This window comes from Phoenix dactylifera, chromosome 1 (assembly GCF_009389715.1).
Source record: "Phoenix dactylifera cultivar Barhee BC4 chromosome 1, palm_55x_up_171113_PBpolish2nd_filt_p, whole genome shotgun sequence".
Classification (NCBI taxonomy): Eukaryota; Viridiplantae; Streptophyta; class Magnoliopsida; order Arecales; family Arecaceae; genus Phoenix; species Phoenix dactylifera.
The window spans coordinates 3,833,151-3,854,613 of record NC_052392.1 but is presented as its reverse complement, the minus strand read 5'-3'; the positions used below and the strand labels follow the sequence as shown (position 1 = coordinate 3,854,613).

At 38.2% G+C, this 21,463-nt stretch overlaps 2 protein-coding genes across 5 annotated transcripts in view; one reads left to right on the top strand and one right to left on the bottom strand.

The window, feature by feature from the left end:
- The window catches only part of LOC103721017 (probable serine/threonine-protein kinase SIS8), a 45,276-nt gene extending 37,966 nt beyond the window's left edge, over positions 1-7,310 (top strand). For all 4 annotated transcript variants that reach the window (XM_008811041.4, XM_008811040.4, XM_026809990.2 and 1 more), the window contains 9 exons: positions 82-150; positions 1,491-1,591; positions 4,656-4,734; positions 5,087-5,185; positions 5,269-5,337; positions 5,475-5,524; positions 5,633-5,714; positions 6,458-6,552; positions 6,643-7,310. In XM_008811041.4, the coding sequence (XP_008809263.2) occupies positions 82-150; positions 1,491-1,591; positions 4,656-4,734; positions 5,087-5,185; positions 5,269-5,337; positions 5,475-5,524; positions 5,633-5,714; positions 6,458-6,552; positions 6,643-6,787 (789 nt within the window). In that variant the 3' untranslated portion in view covers positions 6,788-7,310. The remainder of the gene's footprint in view (positions 1-81; positions 151-1,490; positions 1,592-4,655; positions 4,735-5,086; positions 5,186-5,268; positions 5,338-5,474; positions 5,525-5,632; positions 5,715-6,457; positions 6,553-6,642) is intronic.
- A 1,328-nt stretch (positions 7,311-8,638) lies between these two features.
- On the bottom strand, positions 8,639-18,208 carry LOC103721019 (huntingtin-interacting protein K-like). The gene is made up of 4 exons (XM_008811042.4): positions 17,921-18,208; positions 17,142-17,197; positions 9,149-9,215; positions 8,639-9,074 (listed from the first exon to the last, which is right to left on the bottom strand). Exons 1-4 carry the CDS (start codon positions 18,071-18,073, stop codon positions 8,994-8,996), a joined length of 357 nt encoding a protein of 118 aa, XP_008809264.1. The 5' UTR covers positions 18,074-18,208; the 3' UTR covers positions 8,639-8,993.
- Positions 18,209-21,463: the final 3,255 nt, after the last annotated feature.

Here is a 21,463-nt window from a genome sequence, read left to right as displayed (position 1 = left end):
GGACTTGCAATGAAGCAGTTATACTGGTTGAATTGTTGTTAACCTTACACTATGGAGCTAAAGTATCTTATTTCATTGCAGGATGTGGCCGTTAAAGTATTCTCAAAGCAGGAATATTCTGATGAAGTCATACTTTCCTTTAGACAAGAGGTAACTTTCAAAACTAAGCTTGCATCTCTCAAAGAATAAGGATCTGTGATTACCTTTACGATTCGACATATTTAAGAAGCTGAATCTTGGTTTTAAAACATCATCTTCTAGCATGTTATTTAAGTTATAACATTGATACATGAATCATTTAGGGGTTACAAGTGATTCGTCTAATAGAGAGATACTCAATTTGTTCAAGAAGTTGCTATGTCGTTACTTGCACCTGTGTGCATCTTACATGTGAATGCATGTCAAAGAGAAGGATAGTATCACACCTGAATTGATTTGTTAATTTTACAGATTCAAGCCTAAGCCTGTTGGAATTTAGACTTCTGTCTACCAGAATATCTATAGCAGTTCATAGCGGTATTCCATCCTTGAAGATTAAAACTATCTGCTGATTCTGATAGCTTTTGATTTTACCTGTACTTTCAGCTGCTGAGATTAATTTTCATCGTCGTTGATGGCTTTTGTGCAGCCACTCTTTTTTGATGGCTCAGTTTATCATTCTCTCTTTTCCCCAGAAGTGCTAATATAAAATAACGAAACTATAATTTTCATTATCTAGTTCACATAATACAATCACAAAGAGCTTTGAAGGATTCGTATCCTTCAAAATGAAAAAAATTGATTTACTTATAATTTGCATTTATCTTAGACATGTAAAGTTTGCAATTTGAAAATTGAAAACTTGAGCTTTAACCTAGAAAGCTGACATGTGGAATCTCAAGTTAGATTAATGTGAGAGCACAGCCATTGTAGCTCTGGGTATTATTGAATTCAACATGGACAATCTATCTGGATCATTATCCATAAGGGTTCCTCTTCATCAGACATCAATCCTCCAAGGAGTATTTACATTAGGCTCTAAAAATATTTTTATTTTTAAGTTTTAGATGAATTTAATTCTATAAGAACATGATGCTATTTTTTGGTGGATGGAGAATTGATTGTATGCCCCTTCTACGATATAAGTAAATTGACCATGATCAACCATTTACATTTATTGCTTCATGCAAGGTTTGCCGTCTTTGTATCCGATTTCATACTGGTACCCATGTTGGTACGATATTAGTATACTTAGTACAGGGGTCTGTTTGGCATACTGAGACTCCATACACCTTTCCGTACCAAGTCTCGGTTCAGTACCAGTACAGTACAATATGGTATGCCTAGTACAGAGCAGTAGGCGTGGTACGGAGCGGTGAGCACCGTTACGGCGAGCTATTATATGCATTGTTGTGGAATAATTTTGCTTTAAAACCATCTTCAAATCTCAAAATTTAGTAGCCAATAGCTCATGTTGCTGGTATCATCTAAATATAGTTTTATGGGTGAAGGTATCGCTGATGAAGAGGCTAAGGCATCCAAATATACTACTCTTTATGGGTGCAGTTACTTCTCCTCAGAGACTATGCATTGTGACAGAGTTCCTTCCACGGTTTGTTCTTCACTTCACCTATAAATTTCAAAAAGAAAAACAACCTGAACTCCATCTTTGGGATTGCTTGGTATTTTTTTTTCCTGTTAGCTATATACTTGGGACTGTTTGAGAAGACACTTCAGCTTGTTTATAAATCAGAACTTAAATTTAGTTGCAACAGAAGGTGTCAGGTCGTGTCTTTATCTTAACAAATGAAATTTGTTATTCCTTTTAGAAAAGGTTCCGAGTCTAGGTAAATGGATAACCCTTCATCACAGCTCTGTTGTGAAGTAAAGCAGTTTGTCCTGGTTACCTAAAGTTTCTAATTAGGGATCTATTTTGATGAGTATAATTTGAACCAATTTCTTTCCACTCTAATATTATTATGAAGTTGTCCTAAGATCTATTGTGTAATGAGCATGAAACCAGTATAGGTATTCTAAATTGGTCAGTTCAAAATAACTTTGAGCTCTTTTCATATAGCAAGGTCATTATGGTTTTAATTTTTACCTTTATCTCCTAGAGATCAATGTAGTATAGCATAATTGTATTATATTTCATTTTGACAAGTTTTAAGAAGTAGCGAGTATTTGAATTGAAAACAGTGTATGCACGATTTAAAGCTGGGTACAGAGCCCAGACACCCACCCCTATCCCTCTTAAACCAAAATCTGAAAAAAAAAAAAAAAACCTGAAACAGATCACTGTTGTCATTTGTCCTTGACTCATGGCCAAATCTGGGGTCAGCTATAGAGCAAAACTCTAAGTTAAGAAGGTTACATGGAAGGGTGAGGCAGGTTTTATAGTCGATTGTAAGCTTGATGCCAATCGTTAGCAGCAGGAAACTTCAACTTGCAGTGGATAACCTCCTTCCAAATTTCTCCAGAAGCTCATCCTATACTCAATTCCTTTGTGTTCCTTATTCATTTCTCTTAAGAAACTCACTTCCCCATACCATCATCCAAATCTGCTTCTTCACCTGCTTCTGGTAACTAAGCGTTGACCCTCTACAACGGTGCTGAATTCCTAGCTAAGGGAAATAAGGCAAGAGGGGGGCCTTCCATTAAACTTGTATGGCTACTTGTTGATAAGGAGGTTTACCTTGTTAGGTTCAGTTTAAGCTCATGCAACCATGAGCAAACCCTTTAAAATTCCTTTAGACTTGCAAAGAGTCTAGATGAAGGACAAGATGATAACTTCTGATAGAGTGAAGGAGTTGTTCACCCTAAATGAACAAAAGAACCAAATAGTCAAATGAAACACAATGATATGACATAGGCACAGACAAATATATGTAAGATAGGCCTGTCAAGGAAGTCTATGGAGTTGCCTTAATATGAAAAGCAACTTCATTGCTCAAGAGGTGCTCCAACCATCTGAATGTTTCTAACATGATATCAGGCCAAGTTTTCAGGATCAAGCTTAGTCTTTAGTTCTTGTTTTGCAAGCCATCCACAATAGTGTTTGTGGAATAATAACTGAGCTCTTGCAATGGAGGACAGTGTAGATGGCAGGGGTCTATAGGGTCTAGGGAATAGGGTCAAGGGAAGCAAGGCATAAATCTATAGGTTGCTGGAAATTCCAGTTTGGCAGCAAGTTTAGAGTTTTAAATGCAGCAAAGCAATCAGCCATGTTTTTGGATGGAAAGAGGGGTCAGTTGGTGGCTTATAAGGATATATGGAGGAGAAATAACAAAGATGGTAACAGCAGATTTGTTTTTGCAATAATACGGATCTCAGAAGCAAGTGGTGTTAGGGGCTGCAGGTTAAGGTTTTTCAGGGATTAACCATGGGTTGTGATGGAAGGCTGTTAGGCTCACCGCAATACTAGAACAGGGTGTACTGTGATGACAGTCCTGATCTGACCTGAAAATAGACCCTGATAGGTAGCTGTTTGCCTTAACACAGATGGCTAGCGGTGGCAAAAAGGCAAGGGAATAGCTTTCTTTGTTATTAGATCTGCAAGCTATGATTGTCTAAGATGGTTCTACTGCAGATTTAGTTGACAGCAGTAACAACAGAGCATCCAGGCCACAGAAAATAATGAATAGAAGCAAAACTGAAAGTAGCAGCAAGTAGTGAAAGGATAGGAAAGATGCTACCAGACTCCAAGATGTAGGAACCAGATTTAGGGTTTGAAGGTCTCACACCGTCGTTGCAGAATCACACGACAAGAGGGAAAAAGCTGATTATGTCTAAGACCCAAACTTAAAAGAAAAGGAAACCCTAACAATCTTTTGTAATCCCAAAACTATCCCCCATATGGCATGGTTGCGGCTCACAGTTACTGTAGTGCAAACAGTGCCATGAACTGTACTGATACAGTAATTTGGTTCATACAGCTATCAAATAAAACCAGAGATCATTTGATCTGAGCCCTTGATTTCAAATGACCCACTAAAGGCTAAAACTAACCAAAAAATAGAAGAAAATCTAAAACTTGACTACAGAAATGACTACAACCAGATCAAGTAAATTCCTAAGATTCATAGCCCTCGGCACATCATGACATGATGTCCGATCATCATCCATGAAAAATTATTCTTCTCCTAAACTCTACAGAAACAATATCTTCACAATTCTCAAGCAGTATCACCCAGTTTCGGTCTTATCATTTTAGCTGCAAAGTGATCAAAAGCAATATTCTTGTGCATGCTAATTGCAAAAAAAAAAAAAAAACTTTCACTTGCCGTGGGGACTGACCCTTGTAAGGATATTTGCATTTACTTGTGTGGCTACTTAGATGGCATGTTCATTGTAACTGCGTCAAACTGCAGCCCACGAGGTGAAAGTTATTGATTGAACAAATAAGTATTAACCATTTAAATAGTGATTGGCATAACAAAAGGTCAATAAATATTCATTGTTAACCCCACATGTATAAACCTTCAGAGTAGTTCAGAGTGTAGCTACATCAGATGATATGGTCTGGAAATTCAGCATTGAGATGTACATGGTAGATTGGGTGATTACAGTTATAGACTTCATTTTCAAGAAGACAGCTATTATCTGTATCTAACTTATGATTGAATAGAAAAGTTTCTACATTATTGCTCTTTGGTTGATATCTATTCCAAATGCAGTGGGAGTTTGTTTCGGTTGCTTCAAAGAAACAGCAAAAGATTGGATTGGAAACGACGCATTCACATGGCTTTAGATATTGTGAGTATATTTTTATATATAGATTAGAAAAGGATTTACTGACATTTAATTCTATTTATAGATCTGGTTTAAGAATATTGATCAAGGAATCAAACTGTTAAACTTCGAAAAGGGTATTCTTATCACTCCAAAATTTTATTTTCCTTTGGTCATTTCCCAGACTACTGCATGTGTTGAACTAGACATTTAGAAGATAGATTTGTTAAGAGGATGAAAAAGGTCTTTTTTTTGCAGCAAAGCCACCTTGGCATTCGAAGTTTCAGTTTGATTTTGCTTATGTTGCAATGAATTATGTAGCTTGAAATTGCAAACCATTATTGATTATAATATGTTCTTTCTTATCCTTCAACAGGCAAGGGGCATGAATTATCTTCATCATTGCAACCCGCTTATTATTCATCGTGATTTGAAGTCATCAAATCTGTTAGTTGATAAGAATTGGACTGTGAAGGTGTGTTTTTACTTCTTAAAGATATAGGTGTACCACATCGTATGTATATTATATCCTCATTTTGCTTTGTTTGTGGTGAACAGGTTGGGGATTTTGGTCTTTCACGTCTGAAGCGTGAAACATATCTGACAACAAGAACCGGGAAAGGAACGGTATTTGCACAAACAACTCATACTAGTTTCGTTATTTCGAGTCTTCTTTGGTACCAAATTAATTATCAGCCAATGATAACTTCTGGACATCTAATTATTTATCTTAAGCTAAAAACTGACCATTTTCCTATTTTCAGCCACAATGGATGGCTCCAGAAGTTCTACGAAATGAGCCTTCAGATGAAAAGTAGGTTGAGATCTCAATATTATCTTAGCATGTCGTTGGTTCAATGTTCCACTTGTTGCTTGAACGGGGTCTTTCTTTTCTCTTTTTTTTCTTTTTTCTGGAAAACAGGTCTGATGTGTATAGCTATGGGGTAATACTATGGGAACTTGTCACCGAGAAGATTCCTTGGGAAAATCTCAATTCAGTGCAGGTAATTCCCTGCTGAAGTTCTGCCATTTGTCCTAATATCAAGTAGCTTGCGTTTACTTTCATCCAACTAACAAGAAATTTTTACTTTTTTTTTTTTTTTGCTTTAACGGATTAATCATACAATGCATGTACGAATACACCCTAAATTTTTACATATTTGACATCATAATTTACTATCAATCATGACTTGGTACAGTATCTTTTTGTTTTTTTTCATTGTTTGGGAGCTTATTGATATCTTCAGAATAATTACAAAAAACATATTGCATATTTGCTGATCTAAGATGCCTCTTCTATGCTATTGGCTAGATGCTTCCTTATATTCTGATTACATCTCTGGTTCACTTTGCATTCAATTCTTATCTTTGACTGTTATAATATTTAGACTAAATCACAAATCCAGGCTTTGTTCTTGTCCATATATTGTTGATTGAAAGAGCACTATCTAAAAGAGGACAAATCAAAAATTTGTCGTAATGTTGTATTACATAATCTTCATCTGATTTCACCTAGAATGGTAAGGCAACATGCAGAAATATGCTGCAATTTTGCTAACTTCGATATTAAACTGTTTTTCTTATTCATAACATGCAATTCTAGGGAAACAAATTTGACCTGCATATAGTTTTGAAATCAATTGCTGCCAGATAAATTCAATTAAGAAGTTAGGGTCCTAGACCTTGTTTAAAGGCTTGTACATTGCAATTCTGATTCTTTTGCCTTTTGAATGACTTCATCATCCAGGTCATTGGAGCAGTAGGTTTTATGAACCAAAGGTTGGAGCTCCCGAAGGACCTGGATCCACAGTGGGTGTCAATTATTGAGAGTTGTTGGCATAGGTTTGCTTTCCTTTTCTATGAACAAATTTTGCCCAGATGCTCTCTTTCTCTCTCTCAAAATTACCTGCTTTTTTGTACTTCTGCAAACAGTGAACCAAACTTGCGGCCAAGTTTCCAGGAGCTGCTAGAAAGATTTAAAGATTTGCAGAGGCAGTATGCTGTCCAATCTCAAGTGCAACGCTCTGTACCTAGCAACACTAACCAGGGTAATGCAAGAGTGAGTGTTCAGGAATGAGGTTATCAAACTGAAAGATTTATTTGCCAGTCCGTGCATCAGCCATGGATCTAATGAGAAGCATTGTTCATTCCATCGTCGCATGCAACTACAGTGAGCTACAGATCCTATGAGTGCTGCAGGACTGTCTTCATTAGTGAGCACAGCTCAGCTGTGTACATTCTAATCAAGCAGCATGCAGCTAGCTCTGTGACTGCCGAATTGCTGTGCTGACCTGTCACTTTTTGTGAAAAATTAATCAGCCAATTGTAAAATTGCCTTGGATCAACCATAACACGAGATGAGGCTTTTTTAAAAAAAAATTATCTTCGCATAAGTTACGCCTTAGGCTAGTGAGTTTTGGTGGTTGGGCTGCTTGTAAAGAAGATCCATCAGAGCCCTACGTAAATATTGTATTATAGCATGGTACAAGCTTTACTGCAATTTTTAAATTTTCTTTTCTTTCCTCCATGAATTTGTCATCAGGAAGAATAGTAATGTGTGCATTGTTGGGGCTATCTAGAATAGGTTTAATTGATTGCAAGCAGCATTTTTAGGACTCGTTTGATTCGTGGGAAGAATTTTATTTCACCAGTGTATTTTTTGAAAAATTGATGTATGAATATATAATACTTGAGAAAGTAGTTTTTACATATTTGGGTAATCATGAAAAAATGACATAGGAAACACTTTTTAGAGTGCATGTTTGGTTGAGTATTTGCTTTTCTAGAAAAATTATTTAAAATATTTGTCACGCCTTTAATAAAGTTGTGTAGAATATCTATAAAACATCATATGCATAATTTTTAATAGCTATTTAAATTTTTTTAAAAATATGCATTAAAAATATTTATTGGGTTGAATTTTTAGTAGTTATACAACTTTTTTATATTGTGGTACTTTTTAATAGTTATTATTATATTTTTATATTAAAATTACCATAATTTTATATTTTACTAATTTTTGATAGTTTAAAATTAATTATTAAAAATAGATATTAAGGAAATCAGGACAGCTTAAAGGTATTTTCGGTAAAAAAAATACCACAATATTCAGTTTGTGGGAAAATGGTTTTTTCGTATTTTACATGGGTTTTTTAATAAAATGTAGGAAATTTTTTATTTCCTACATTTTTTAATAAAAAATGTATATTCTCCTTTCACAAAAAAAAGATATACTTTATTTTTTTATTTGAATATTTTCAAACTTCATTATTTAAAATAACTTAAATTGATATGTTTTAGTTATTTTAAAATAAAATTAATATGTTTAGCATTAAAAATTTGAAGCTATCCATAAGCAAAATGAACTATATTTAGTTTTATCTTTTTATCAATGAAAAAATATATATAGCTATAAATTTTATTTTAATTGTTAATTTGAAATTGCCTGGATCTACATTTTAAATTAATATATTTCAAATATTGTAAATAGTAAAGCTTTGAAAATTTTTAAACGAATAAAATGATGAATATGTTTTGTCAAATTTTGTCAAAAAGGGAAAATTTCAAAAAGTAAAATAAATCATTGTTTCTATTTATCACTAAATATTTTAATTTTTTAGTGCTAGTTCCATGAGGGTAAAAATACCATTTTATAAATTTAATAACACTTTAATGATGCTTTCTAATAGAGAGTGATAACAGGGACAAATATATAAAAAGAACTTGATCTAGGAATAAATGTATAAATTGCAATTTTGCAGAGATAAATACATAATTAGGCATGTTATAAGGTTGTACATGCAGAAATCTGAAAAAAAAAAGTCTCATGGAGCATACAGGCATATTTCTGAAATTAATTTCTTTGGAGGCACCTGTTTACCAACTTGCGAGCTACTCGAATAGGCATATCAGAGATAAATGACAAGAATTGAGACATCCAGTCAGAGGTCCAAGAATATCAGGAGAATAGGCTTAAGCCCCAATACATGGAATCTAGACTGAGCTTCAAGTAAAACAGATTCAGCTATAGAAACTAACAAACCCCAAAATTTGAAGTTTGACAGAAATCAACAAGTACAGAGAAACTAAACAAAATATATAGTCACTTCATATTTCCCGGTACAAGAGATTGATGTTTCGTGCAAAAAAAAATGGAGTAAATACTGGAGCAAGAAACTAGTTCTTTTCCCATATAAATTTAAAATATCAGGATTTATAGCCGATTGCCTGACCATATTGCGTGATTACAAAAATGGAACCAAAGGAATGTGTCATGCAAACTTCTAGTGCAGTAAAGAGCGAATGGCAGCAACAGCATCGCCTTTGTGCTCCCTCAGTGTTCTCTCTGCCACTTTCTTGTCCAACTGCATAGAATGGTGGGGTATTACTGGCAAGGTCATCAGCTAAGAAGTGAGAATGAGAAAGGAAAGGTTTTCACCTCAAGCTCATTGGCGATGATGTCTACATCGGTCAGATTGATCTTGACAGCAGCCAGTTCCTTCTCCCTGAAGGCAAGTTACATCAGTTTAGACTGAATTCATGGTATATTATGAAGAATTACCCAGTGCACCGTGAATAAGACTGGCCATACAGGCACATTTTGCAAATCTGGTAGGACAGTATAAATTGAATGATCTGTACCTTCAATTGTTCAGGTATCTCAAATTTATCTGGCGAGGAGATTCTTCCAGTTTAAATAGCAGTAGGCTGGGAACGAACAGAAGTCTGGGCCTAAATTAATTGTTTTCAATTTATCTCGCCTACACTTGCTCCTAAATCAAAGAATTGAAATTCTATTATTCTAGTAACATTTCAGTCAAACACTGAGGCCAGCATACCCAATGTCAGTATGCTTCCTAGTAAAAGTAAGGTTATTTAGAGGGGAAATGCTATATTAAAAATCTGCAAAACAAGGAGCTTAGCTCAATATTGGAAGACCAGGTTGCCGGCAATCTAAAGGGCATCTTAATTGTCATTATTGGAAGTAGCGAAGAATAAATCCATAACCAACAAGCAGTCATCAGAACCAAGCAACCATGGGACCAGTACCATATCATAGTTACCATGTTTCAGCACTCAATTGGGAGGCATGTTGTTAGCCTGTTTACTGGTCTTCCTTCTTGTTAGTTAATAAGGGAAGATCAAGGAAAATGAAGTAATGGTGACATCACTAGCCAGATTCACATCATAGAAGGCAAAGACTTAAGGTAGAGAATTTTTTGCACGTTGCAGTCATTGAAAGCAAAGGCCTGAGGTAGAGATTTTTTTTTTTTTTTTTTTTTTTTTTTTTGCACATTGCAGCCATTGGCTGCATCAACTCCATCAAGACTCGTGTTGGATGTTGGACAGAGTTTGACTTATTAGAAGGTGAAGAGCTAGAGATTCTGGGGCTTCATGAAATAGTTTGAAAGCTAAGGATTTGGAGAATAATAAAAGCAAGATGCAAGGCAACGATGGTACCAATAATATTAATCTCAAAATGCTTGGTTCACTCATAGAAGAGAAACACCCATATCAACAAGAAGTCACCAAAACCTTGGTACAATATTACGATTAATCCACTCTTGAAAGACAAGGTTGCCAACAATCTAACTGACACTTCAATAATCATATTATATATTACCCAAAGAAATAAAATTAGTAATATTTGTTGAACATAGTGAGTACGAGAAGTCAGACATTTGTTTTTTTGCTACAACAAATGACATATTGTTTCTTGGTTTTTCTAGTCTTCTAAAAGACTAACAAATAAAGATGGACATGTCGGTGAGATCACTAGCCTATTTAGCATCATAGTAGGAGAGATGACCAGAAGAGAAGACAAGCAACATTTAGAAAAAACATACAATGATATCATTAATAAACTAGTGAATTAGTTCCAATGTGGAGATAATGAATGAAAAACATGCAACAACAAAAAATCCAGCAAGGACTAAAGTTCCCATCCGTACCATATAGATCTAAAACATGAATCATGCTTGCAGGTTTTCAGCATGGTACAAGGGTGCATAACTTTGTAGCATCTGTGCCAGTTAGTATCAATGTACATCAACTTGTACTCATATATTTGAAGTGATAAGCATCAATATGTACCAAAGATTATAACATTAGGCATACCGGCTGTGAGGACTTGTGTAAGCATATGTTTAGTCTCATATTGTTGTGCACTAGAGAGATCTTGGACTCTTATATACGGCCAAGAAACCCGAATAATAACTTCTGACTAAGCTTTACGGGTGAGCTTATGGATCGTTATAAATGCTAAACAGAGCAAAGCCAACCCATGGCCCATGTTGATAGGTCCCAATCAGAGTTAGGAAATGACAAATAGATAATTGGATAAAGCTCTCTTCGGGTGAGAGACAGATAAAGCTCTCTTCGGGTGAGAGACAAACCTCAAGTACTTTGATTAAAAATTGCCTGCCTCTACATTCCTACATAGGAAATATAAATAAGAAAAAATATAACAACCTTGCCTACAAACTCGATATCATACTTCGAAATTAAAGGACCCTACTAACAGTAACAATTAGAACCGAAACACTCTCTAACAGCTAGTAAGACTTATTCTTCACTGCACGCATCCGTTAGCTTCATGAAGGTCTCGGCACTTGACCAGGCCAGCTCCCAACAGCTCAACAGCCAGCCCACGTTTTCCATGCAAAGCTCTCCCCTCGCCACGTCATGCATGCAGCTCCTTTCCCATGCTTCTACTCACCCCACGTACTTAGGATTCTTGTTAGGCACCCTTATGGAGCGACGTAGCTTATCATTACCCCCTTCTTCGGGTGGAACCTTGTCCCCAAGGTCCACACCAGGAAATTGATTCACCAATTCCACAACATCTTCCCACGTAGCATCTTCAGTTGGCAGCCGCTTCCTTTTGACCAAACTCTCCTCGATGAACTTAGGCCCCCGTTTAACCCAATGTGTGTCGAGAATAAACTCCAAGACAACCGCTCCATCATCAGTGATAGGTGGCAATTCAGTGCTTGCCGTCGATCCTTCGCCAATCATTTTTTTAAGCAATGACACATGGAAGACTGGATGCACCCGTGTGCCTTCAGGAAGCTTTAACTTATAGGCAACATTCCCCACTCGTTTCTCAACCTGATAAGGCCCATAGAATCGGCTTGCCTGGTGAGCACGTTTGTAGGCTGAGTGTTGATGATAAGGTTGAAGTTTAAGGAAGACTAAATCTCCTCCTTCGAATGACACATCCCTTCTTTTTCGGTCTGCCACCTGCTTCATTCGATTTGTAGCCACACTCAAATTCTGTTTTAGTTGCCGCAGCAACTCATCTCGTGCCACAAGCTTCTGGTCGAGTTCATCAACTGGGGAGGAGCCACTCTGGGTACCATGGAATTGTTGGAGGTAACCTGCCGTAGAGAGCTTGAAAAGGAGTCATCCCCGTTGACGCATGATAAGCGGTGTTAAACCAAAATTCTGCCCATGGTAAAAAGGTGCTTTTGCGTGGTTGCTGGTGGACGAAGCAGTGCATATATTGCTCGACACATCGGTTTACTACCTCAGTCTGCCCATCCGTTTGTGGGGGGTAAGCCGAACTCATCTTCAATTGTGTTCCTGACAGCTTAAAGAACTCATGCCAGAATTTGCTGATGAAGATGGGGTCACGGTCGCTGTTAATGGTTTTTGGCATTCCGTGGAGCTTGACTATGCCGTCAACAAATTTCTCAACCACCATCTTCGCTGTAAATGGATGAGCTAGTGCCAAAAAATGAACATACTTACTGAGTCGATCCACTAACACTAGAATGGTGTCCTTGCCGTGGGATGAAGGGAGTCCCTCAATAAAATCCAATGAAATGTCGTCCCAAACTTAGCACGAAATGGGTAACAGTTGGAGGAGTCCTGCTGGAGACAGAGTTTTTGTCTTGGTTCGCTGGCAAATTTCGCAAGTCGCCACATAGTCTCGAACGGTCTTTATGCATGGAAGGCTAATAGAACTGTTGAGATAGGCGCTTGAAAGTTCTTAGTCCACCCGAATGGCCTCCAATCTTGGTGTCATGGAACTCCTGCAACAACTGGTTGATGAGAGAAGTGTTGGGAAGTACCACCACTCTGTTTTTGTAAAATACCAGTCCATCCCTCCATGTATAGGGGGTTCTTGGTTGTGTCTGCGCTAGGAGAGTCACATGGGCCATGTATGGGTGGTCTTTGGCGGCCTCTTTAATATCCTCCCATAAAATAACCTGCGGCACAAACAATTGGTTAAGGATTGGACTGCCAGGTACTCTAGACAGTGCATCAACAGCAAAATTTTCGCGTCCCCGGCGGTACACAATCTCATAGTCATAACTGAGCAATTTGGCCACCCACTTTTGTTGTTCAGGTGTGACAATGCATTGCTCCAAGAGATACTTAAGGCTGCGTTGATCCGTCTGAATGAAAAACTTCTTCCCAAGCAAATATGGCCGCCAAGTGCGAATTGCTTCAAGTATGGCCAGCATCTCCTTTGCGTACGTAGACCACGATTTTTTTAAGACTCCCAAAGCCTTACTCATGAACGCAATCGGTTTGCCTTGTTGGGTAAGGATAGCGCCTATTCCTTCACCTGAGGCATCCGTTTCTATAGTGAAAGAATCATTGAAATTGGGCATGGCTGGAGTAGGCGTGGTGGTCATGGCCTGTTTGAGCTTAAGAAAGGCAGCTTCGGCTTCCTCACTCCATTTGAACTAGCTTTTCTTTAAGAGATTGGTGAGTGGACGAGCTATCACTCCATAATGCTGCACAATTTTTCTATAATATCCTGTAAGTCCCAAAAACCCACGCAATTCGAAAATGTTAGTAGGACAGGGCCATTTGATCATAGCCTCAATTTTGCCTTGATCCACCTTTACTCCTTGATGTGTCACGATATGCCCAAGATAAACCAATTCGTGTTGCCCAAAAGCACACTTGCTAGCCTTAATAAAAAATTGGTGCTGCCTAAGAATTTCAAAAGCCTGCTTCACATGTTCAAGATGCATGTCCCAATTGGGGCTATAAACTAGAATATCATCAAAGAAAACTAATATGAATTTTCGGAGATAAGGGCAAAAAATTGAATTAATAATAGCTTGGAAAGTAGATGGGGCATTGCACAAGCCAAAGGGCATGACTAAATATTCATAGTGACCATTGTAGGTACAAAAGGCTGTTTTTGAAATGCCAGGGGATGTACCCGAACCTGGCGGTAACCAACCCTCAAGTCTAGTTTGGTAAAATATGAGGCACCATGGAGTTCATCTAGCATGTCATCAATTGTTGGGATGGAAAAGCGATCTTTAATAGTGACCGCGTTAAGGGCCCTATAGTCAGTATAGAACCGCCAAGTTCTATCCTTTTCCTTGACTAAAAACACAAGGAAAGAAAAAAGACCGGTACTAGATTTTATAAGCCCCAATTTAAGCATGTCTTGAACTTGTTTTTCAATTTTAGCTCTTTGAAAATAGGCATACTTGTAGGGCCTAACATTGATAGGCTCGGTACCTTCCTTGAGAGGTATGTGATGGTCAACTTCGCGGACTGGAGGTAACTTGGTTGGCTCACTAAAAATATCTGCGTAGGCTTCAAAGACTTGTAGCATATTTGGGTGCATATTGGATGAAGGTACCTCTTCTACCGCTTGTAAGCAGACAGCAAACATCGAACTCCCTTGTTTGCATTCTTTTGTAATTACCTTCAGTGATGCTGCTTGAATAGGTTGTCCATCTGTACCTTGTAACTTCCTTGCTTGATTTTCCACTGGAACTCCATGGTCATTTGCTTCCAATTACAAACTATTGACCCCAGCATTACCAACCATTGTACACCCAGAGATCTAGCCCGCTAAGGGGCAGGGAATAGAGCGTGAGTGTAAACGGTATACCTTGGAGGTTGATTCGTACTCTCTCAAATCTTCCTTGGCACTTCAGTCGGTTCCCATTTGCTACCCGCACCGTGAATGGTTCTGTTGGAACAACGTGTAAGCGGAGCAAATTGGCAACCCTTTCGCTGATGAAATTATGTGTTGATCCACTATCAATCAACACAATAAATTCATGGGGACCGACTCTAGCCTTGACTCGCATGGTGCGTGAGGTAGACCATCCGGTTAGTGCATGTAGCGAAATCTCAGGCTCGGGTTGTGCTTCGGTTTCAGCCTCTCCTTGTAGCTCCTCCGTGATGTCTTCACAAATGATCTCGCCTGTGCTGCTGTTGGCTTCTAACAGCAACAGTTGTGGCCCTTGACATTTGTGTCCCACCATAAACTTCTCGTTACAATTAAAATAGAGCCCTTGAGCTCTCCTCTTCTGCATCTCCTCCCAAGTCAGCTCTCCTCTTCTGCATCTCCTCCCAAGTCAGCCTCTTCACTGGGTAAGCTGGGTTTGTCTGAGTCGCAGAAGGAGAGGCCAGCTGCATCCTTGGAGCTGGTAGCGGTCGCGTGAATCGTCGTTGACGTGCGAGTTGCTCATCCTTCATCCTCGCCAAACTAATGGCCTCCTTCAGGGTCTTGGGCTTGAACATGCGAATGCCCTCAGATATCTCAGGCTTCAGACCTCCCATGAACGTTCCCACGAGAGCTTTTTGGGTCCAACCTTGCACATGGTTACCCAGTCTCTCAAACTCCTTCTGGTAGTCGTGCAAAGTCCCGCTTTGTTTAACTCTCGATAAAGCCTCGTCAAATTTCTCGCAGTTTGTGGGTCCAAAACGAGCCCATAGCTCCTCGGTGAACACCTCCCAAGTCATTGCTCGGGCCTCCTCTCTGTACGCCTTGCTCAACCACTGCCACCATTGGTTGGCTTCTCCTTCGAAGTGAAATGAAGCAAGTGAGACCTTCAAGTCATTGGCGGTTCTTTGAAACTCAATGAATTGTGCCGCTCGATTGAACCACTCCGTGGGGTCATCTCCAGCATAGCGTGGGAACTTTATCTTGGTTGCTCGAGGAGTGAAGCTTGGCCGACCACATCCTGGCTCCTCATAATGCGTACGAGAATAGTTTCCCCGTTTAGGAGCATGAGAAGATGAGGACCCTTTGGTTGAGAGGACTGCATCAGATAGCGCCTCAAGAGAGTCCTCCAGGTGTTGCAGCCGATCTCCTACTCCGACCTCCATGCATTGCATATCATCTTGCATTCCACCCAACCCTTGCTCTAACATCTCGATTCTTTCTTTGTTGGTTGTCATTGGAAACCTGGCTCTGATACCACTGATAGGTCCCAATCAGAGTTAGGAAATGACAAATGGATAATTGGATAATGCTTTCTTCGGGTGAGAGACAAACCTCAAGTACTTTGATAAAAAATTGCCTGCCTCTACATTCCTACGTAGGAAATATACATAAGAAAAAATATAACAACCTTGCCTACAAACTCGATATCATACTTAGAAAATAAAGGACCCTACTAACAATAACAACTAGAACCAAAACACTCTCTAACAGCTAGTAAGACTTATTCTTCACTGCACGTATTCGTTAGCTTTGTGAAGGTCTCGGCACTTGACCAGGCCAGCTCCCAACAGCTCAACAGCCAGCCCACGTTTTCCATGCAAAGCTCTCCCCTCGCCACGTCATGCATGCAGCTCCTTTCCCATGCTTCTACTCACCCCACGTACTTAGGATTCTTCTTAGGCACCCTTATGGAGCGACGTAGCTTATCACATGTCGATTAGGAGATATGGCAACACAGACCAATTTGGGGCTGACAATGGACCAATCGTGGTATATTTGTGACTCGATCTAATTGGATTTATTGCTCTTCTAACTTGTAGATTTAAACAATGAGAAACAATGTATGAATATACATAAAACTGGCACAAACATCAACATCTATCATAGTAATATGTTTCTCTTGGCAATATCATTTATGCTATGTATGGGTAGAGTTGCTGATTTTCCAAATATATATATGACAGAAGTTAGAGAGATACTCATTGATACCATTGACCCAAAACTTTTTATTTTTGGCTTCTTGGAAGATGTACAAACTAAAATGATAAAGTTATTGCAGCCATCACAACTAAAGCATGGGGCAGGCCCATGAAGAAAAAGAAGACTATCAATAAAGCTTGCATAATAAAAAAAAAGAACTTGTAAAACTATAGAAGTTAAAAAGGTGGATTCCAGATATCATAACGTTAAGATGAAGTAACAAAGAATGAATGCATCAGTAATAAATGCACTAATAAAAATGTAAAAGCTGTACGGTGGAATAACATATGTTACGAGGATCCAACAATCCCAAAAGAAAGCTTGCATTAGGAAAATTAAGGGAAAGAGAGACCCGGGACAAAGTAGCTGTAATTTGTGAGAATTTCACATAGATGACTTTAACATAAAGTGTAGATGTGAACCACAAAGAAGTAAGGCATACGATCCATGTCAACAGAGTTTTTCTGTGCTATCTGAGGATACTAAACAGGTAAGGATTTGACAGATATCAACTAACCGCATTCTCATTGCATTCCAATCAGCTTCTTTCGATGAAGCAAGAGCTGCCATGGCCTGCATGATATCAAAAACGTGACAAGTTGAAGAAAGGACTTATTAATGCAAGTGAATAACAATCTAATCTTGCTCAAATATTTATAAAGAAAAACAGAATCCTCACACCAGCTTAAAAATCAATCTTTAATAAATAGCGGGGAGGGGGGGGGGGGGGGGGGGGGGGGGGTGTATGGGGGCGCAATTATCCTAGGAAGTGACAAAATCCCAGGTGATTCTGTGTCTCCAAGATCGTTGTTCATCTACACAGGAGGCAATGATCTTTAGGTACAAACGCATGGATAACAACCTAACCGAGAATACGATCAAAGAATTCATTTTCTGCAAAAGGATATCAGAAATACTATAATCTAGCTAGAGAATAGAACCCCCCCCCCCCCCCCCCCCAACCCCACAAAATAAAAATAATAAAAATTGCCCTTTGGACAACTGTGATAGAAAAAAGAAACATTTTTTCTTGAAATAAAACCTAGATAACACAAAGAAAATCTTTCCCTAAGAAAATCCACATCAAAAACCCATCGCTAACATGAGAACTCATCCCTAGCAACCAAACTTCACAACCAAGCAAGAGGCGTTATAAAAAAAAAGGATCTTTATGCCCGATTCAGAATTTAAAGCCGTAAAAAATCCTTCTTTGAAGATTTCTAATCTTTAAAATTGTACAGAGATAACAAGATATAAAAAAGAGAGAAAAAAGGAAAAGGATTTGTGTCTCCTAACACTCTGGACGCGGCTGGAATCGAGCTGGCGGTCTTCGACGCGGTCGGTGAGCTTGTCGAGGGCTTTGCTCTGCTGCTGTAAGTCCTTCGAGTCAACGGACGCCGCGGCCGCGGCCGCCGCCGCCGCCGCCCCACCATCGTCTCCGCCCTCCATTCCCCCTTCGCTTCTGAGATCGCTTCTTCCCTTAGCCGGAGAAGGGCAAAAGGCCAACGGATCGGGTCGGATTCGGGATTAGATAGACCCGGACTCAAACCTAAACACCTCTAAATAGACCTAGCCAAGAACTAGCCCCGAACAGTAATATACATGACAGAATATATAGAGTGAGAGATTGCTGCAATCGGGTATACTCGGACCGATCAGATCTAAATTAGATGATAAAATTTTAAATTGATGATCAAAATAGTTGAATATGATTGGTGTTAATAAGAGATCAGAAAAACATAAAATTTTGCGAGCTTGAGCAATAAAAATATAGGATGGGCATCGGCAAAGTTGTGTCTAGAAAAATTATAAAAATGATCCAACCCAACCCAAAAATTTATATATATATATATAATGTGAATTAATATATATAAATAGTAAATACTATAATGAATTAGTTATATATTATAATGAAATAGTAAATAAACTAAATATTCTCACATATGTATACATATACAAACAGATGTTGGACCAGTGGATCGACCTAGGATTGGCTTCAAGATTGGGCCAGGCTAGATCTAGGCATAGGCATCAAGACTAATTTTTATTGTAGAACCTATCTCAGCTCAGTATTTGACTAGCTCTAGATATGACCTACTACCTTTAAACCATTTACACATATTTGGAGTTCCCTACATCAAGTGGTCAGAAAAAAAAAAAAAAAAAACACGACTATTTTGTATTATCTAAACTATCCAATTTTCTTGGCCTATTAATACATGGGCTAGGAATCTCCAAAGCACATGATCTTTTGCATGCAAGCAATATACAATATGGAACCCTCGTCATCCAATTCAGAGTTGACTAAATCTGAGTTGGAGATCCAATCGAGTGTAGCGAAGTCTTTCTCTTCCTCTCTCTCTCTCTCTCTATCTTCCTACGTACATACATATATATATATATATATATATATATATATATATATATATAGATTGATGCGGAAAAAAAAGAAGCATAGATGGATGTAATTACGCCATAAATATGTAATCTACATTGCTGTTTTCAGCCAATGTGCTATGTTTGTTTGCCTCTCCATGATATGTTTTTATTATTGAAAGAAGAATGTAGACGGAGTACAAGGATGAAGATTTTTGGCATATGGCTTCCAAGTTGCTAACATTTCAAAATAGATGAAACTTTGAACGTCTTTGGTTCTAGAATAAAATGGGAATAACTGTTTTTATTCCATTTATTTCGCATTAGCCCAGCAAATTCTAGGGTTATTTATTTCTTACAAGATGGAGTGATTTACTTCAAATAAAGTAGATTAGGAATAAATTATCCTGTTATTTTTAGTAAAATGCAGTCTTAGCAACCACACAAGGAATATTCAAAGTAACTTGCTACATATCAGTGCAAATAAAGATCCGGACCTAGACATGATATACACCCATATTAGACTACTAATGAGGCAGCAAGTAAAACCTAAGAGCTTGTTTGGATGCCCTTCTCTACTATCCAAAAATCTTCTACCTTCAATAAAGAATCTAAATGATGGAGTTAAGAGAATAAAGAAAATTCAAGGATGCCAAGAAGGTCTGGAGCGGATTATTTTGGTCTTTTAGGGATACTGAATCATCTTTCTATGAAAAACACTTTGAAGAACTGTTTGTGTGTGTGTGTGTGTAATGGGAGCTTTGAAGCATTACTTCGTTTCTATTCGTTTCCACTATCTTAATTCTTAGAGTAGGAAACTTAATTTGTAGGTGCAAGGATCCCTCTTAAACTTTTTAGTCATGCGATTGATTTCTTCATTACGCCCTATACTTCCAAAAACTTATCGCTTGGACAAAGACAAATGGGCTTTACAAGTATTATAAAAAGCAAATGGATTATGTTGATGATCCAATCAATCAACACATGCACATCACACAAGAAATGACTATCTAATAGGCTACATGCAATGCTAGTTGAGAAAAAACTCAAAAACACTCAAAACACTCACTAGACTGCACAATTGAGCCATGAACAGGGACTTGTGCTCAAGATCACACTTCACACCTCTCTAGCAAGCAGTGGTTTTGGATTCTGTTTTCCGATAATGCATCCCAAAAATATGGAATGAGTAACTAAAAAGTATCGGTGGTTCTCCCTCCCTGTCTTTCAACTTTCAAAAGAAAAAAATGTACCACCGAGTAGGGGTGCAAAGGGGTCCCGATCCGATTTCTTATTTGGATCCTAATTTTGGACCTAGACCTGACTCGATAAAAGATTGGGTCGAGTTCACCGCCACAATTTTTGATCCAACAAGTCATTCAGGTTGGGTCCACATATAACCCGGACCCAACCAAAAAAATTCGGATCCGGGTTGGATTAATCCATCGAGGACTTTAGAACTTATGTTTGTATCCCCGCGGGCCCAAATAATTTTACAAATTCAGATCGAAGCGGATCGGATCGGGTCCGAATTCAGCAAACCCGGATCCGATCCGAAAAATTAAACGGGTCCAATTTTAGGACCCGATCCATCCCCACGGGTCCTCCAAAATGGGTCGGGTCGGGTCACGGATCAACCTGACCTATTTACAGCCTTACAACCGACCCACCATAAGTTGATTAAACCCATTCCGATCCTTAACATTATTTACATATTTTGGGGGGTTCATATCATACAAAAGGAGAATTTAACCCCAACGATGCACGCTTGGCGGAATGAACCCTAAACCACAAGCATTTCCATGCAAGTATGAAATAATACACATATAACTAACATTGGCAATGATATAAGAACATCGTCTGGTAAATTCAGTATTAACATGATCCTTTAACTACTTTTTGATAATTATTATTTAAGAAGAATAGGATAGTGTGAATAGTTTTGGTAATAAAAACTTAAGAAATGGAATAGGATTCCATTTTAATTGTGGATGATTTCTCATTTCCTTTTACACTTGATCAAATTTGTTGTGACCACCTGCAGTTTATACAGATCGTTCTGTACGCAGATTAGAAAGGAAGTAATGGAGTGAAGATCCTTCTTCCAGTCATCCTGTGAGATCAGGAAGCATAGCAGAACGGGACAAGATGGATGCGACCAGGAACCATAGCAAAAGAGAAATAATAATGTATTAAAGTTTTCTCTTTTTTTTTTTCATTTTTCATCTTCTGTAATGTTTTGCAAAATGTGTAATAGATATCTTTTTATTTGGAATGAATGCATATACTTGCCATGAATTGTTTGTGGTCCTGAACTTTTACAACATAATTGGCCATTGTCTACTTTTACAAATTTTACACTTGATGCCATGGATTTGGACTCCTTTAGTAATCCCAAGACCCTTTTCCCATGCATTTTCTTTTGCTAGCACCGAAGTTTCAACTGAGAGTTGGCTTCTACTT

Coding starts and splice junctions, on each gene's coding strand:
- LOC103721019 (XM_008811042.4), bottom strand. CDS start 18,073: ATGGAGGGCGGAGACGATGGTGGGGCGGCGGCGGCGGCGGCCGCGGCC. Junction 17,198..17,920: donor ATTCCAGCCGCGTCCAGAGT/GTTAGGAGACAC, acceptor GATATCATGCAG/GCCATGGCAGCTCTTGCTTC. Junction 9,075..9,148: donor TCATCGCCAATGAGCTTGAG/GTGAAAACCTTT, acceptor CATTCTATGCAG/TTGGACAAGAAAGTGGCAGA.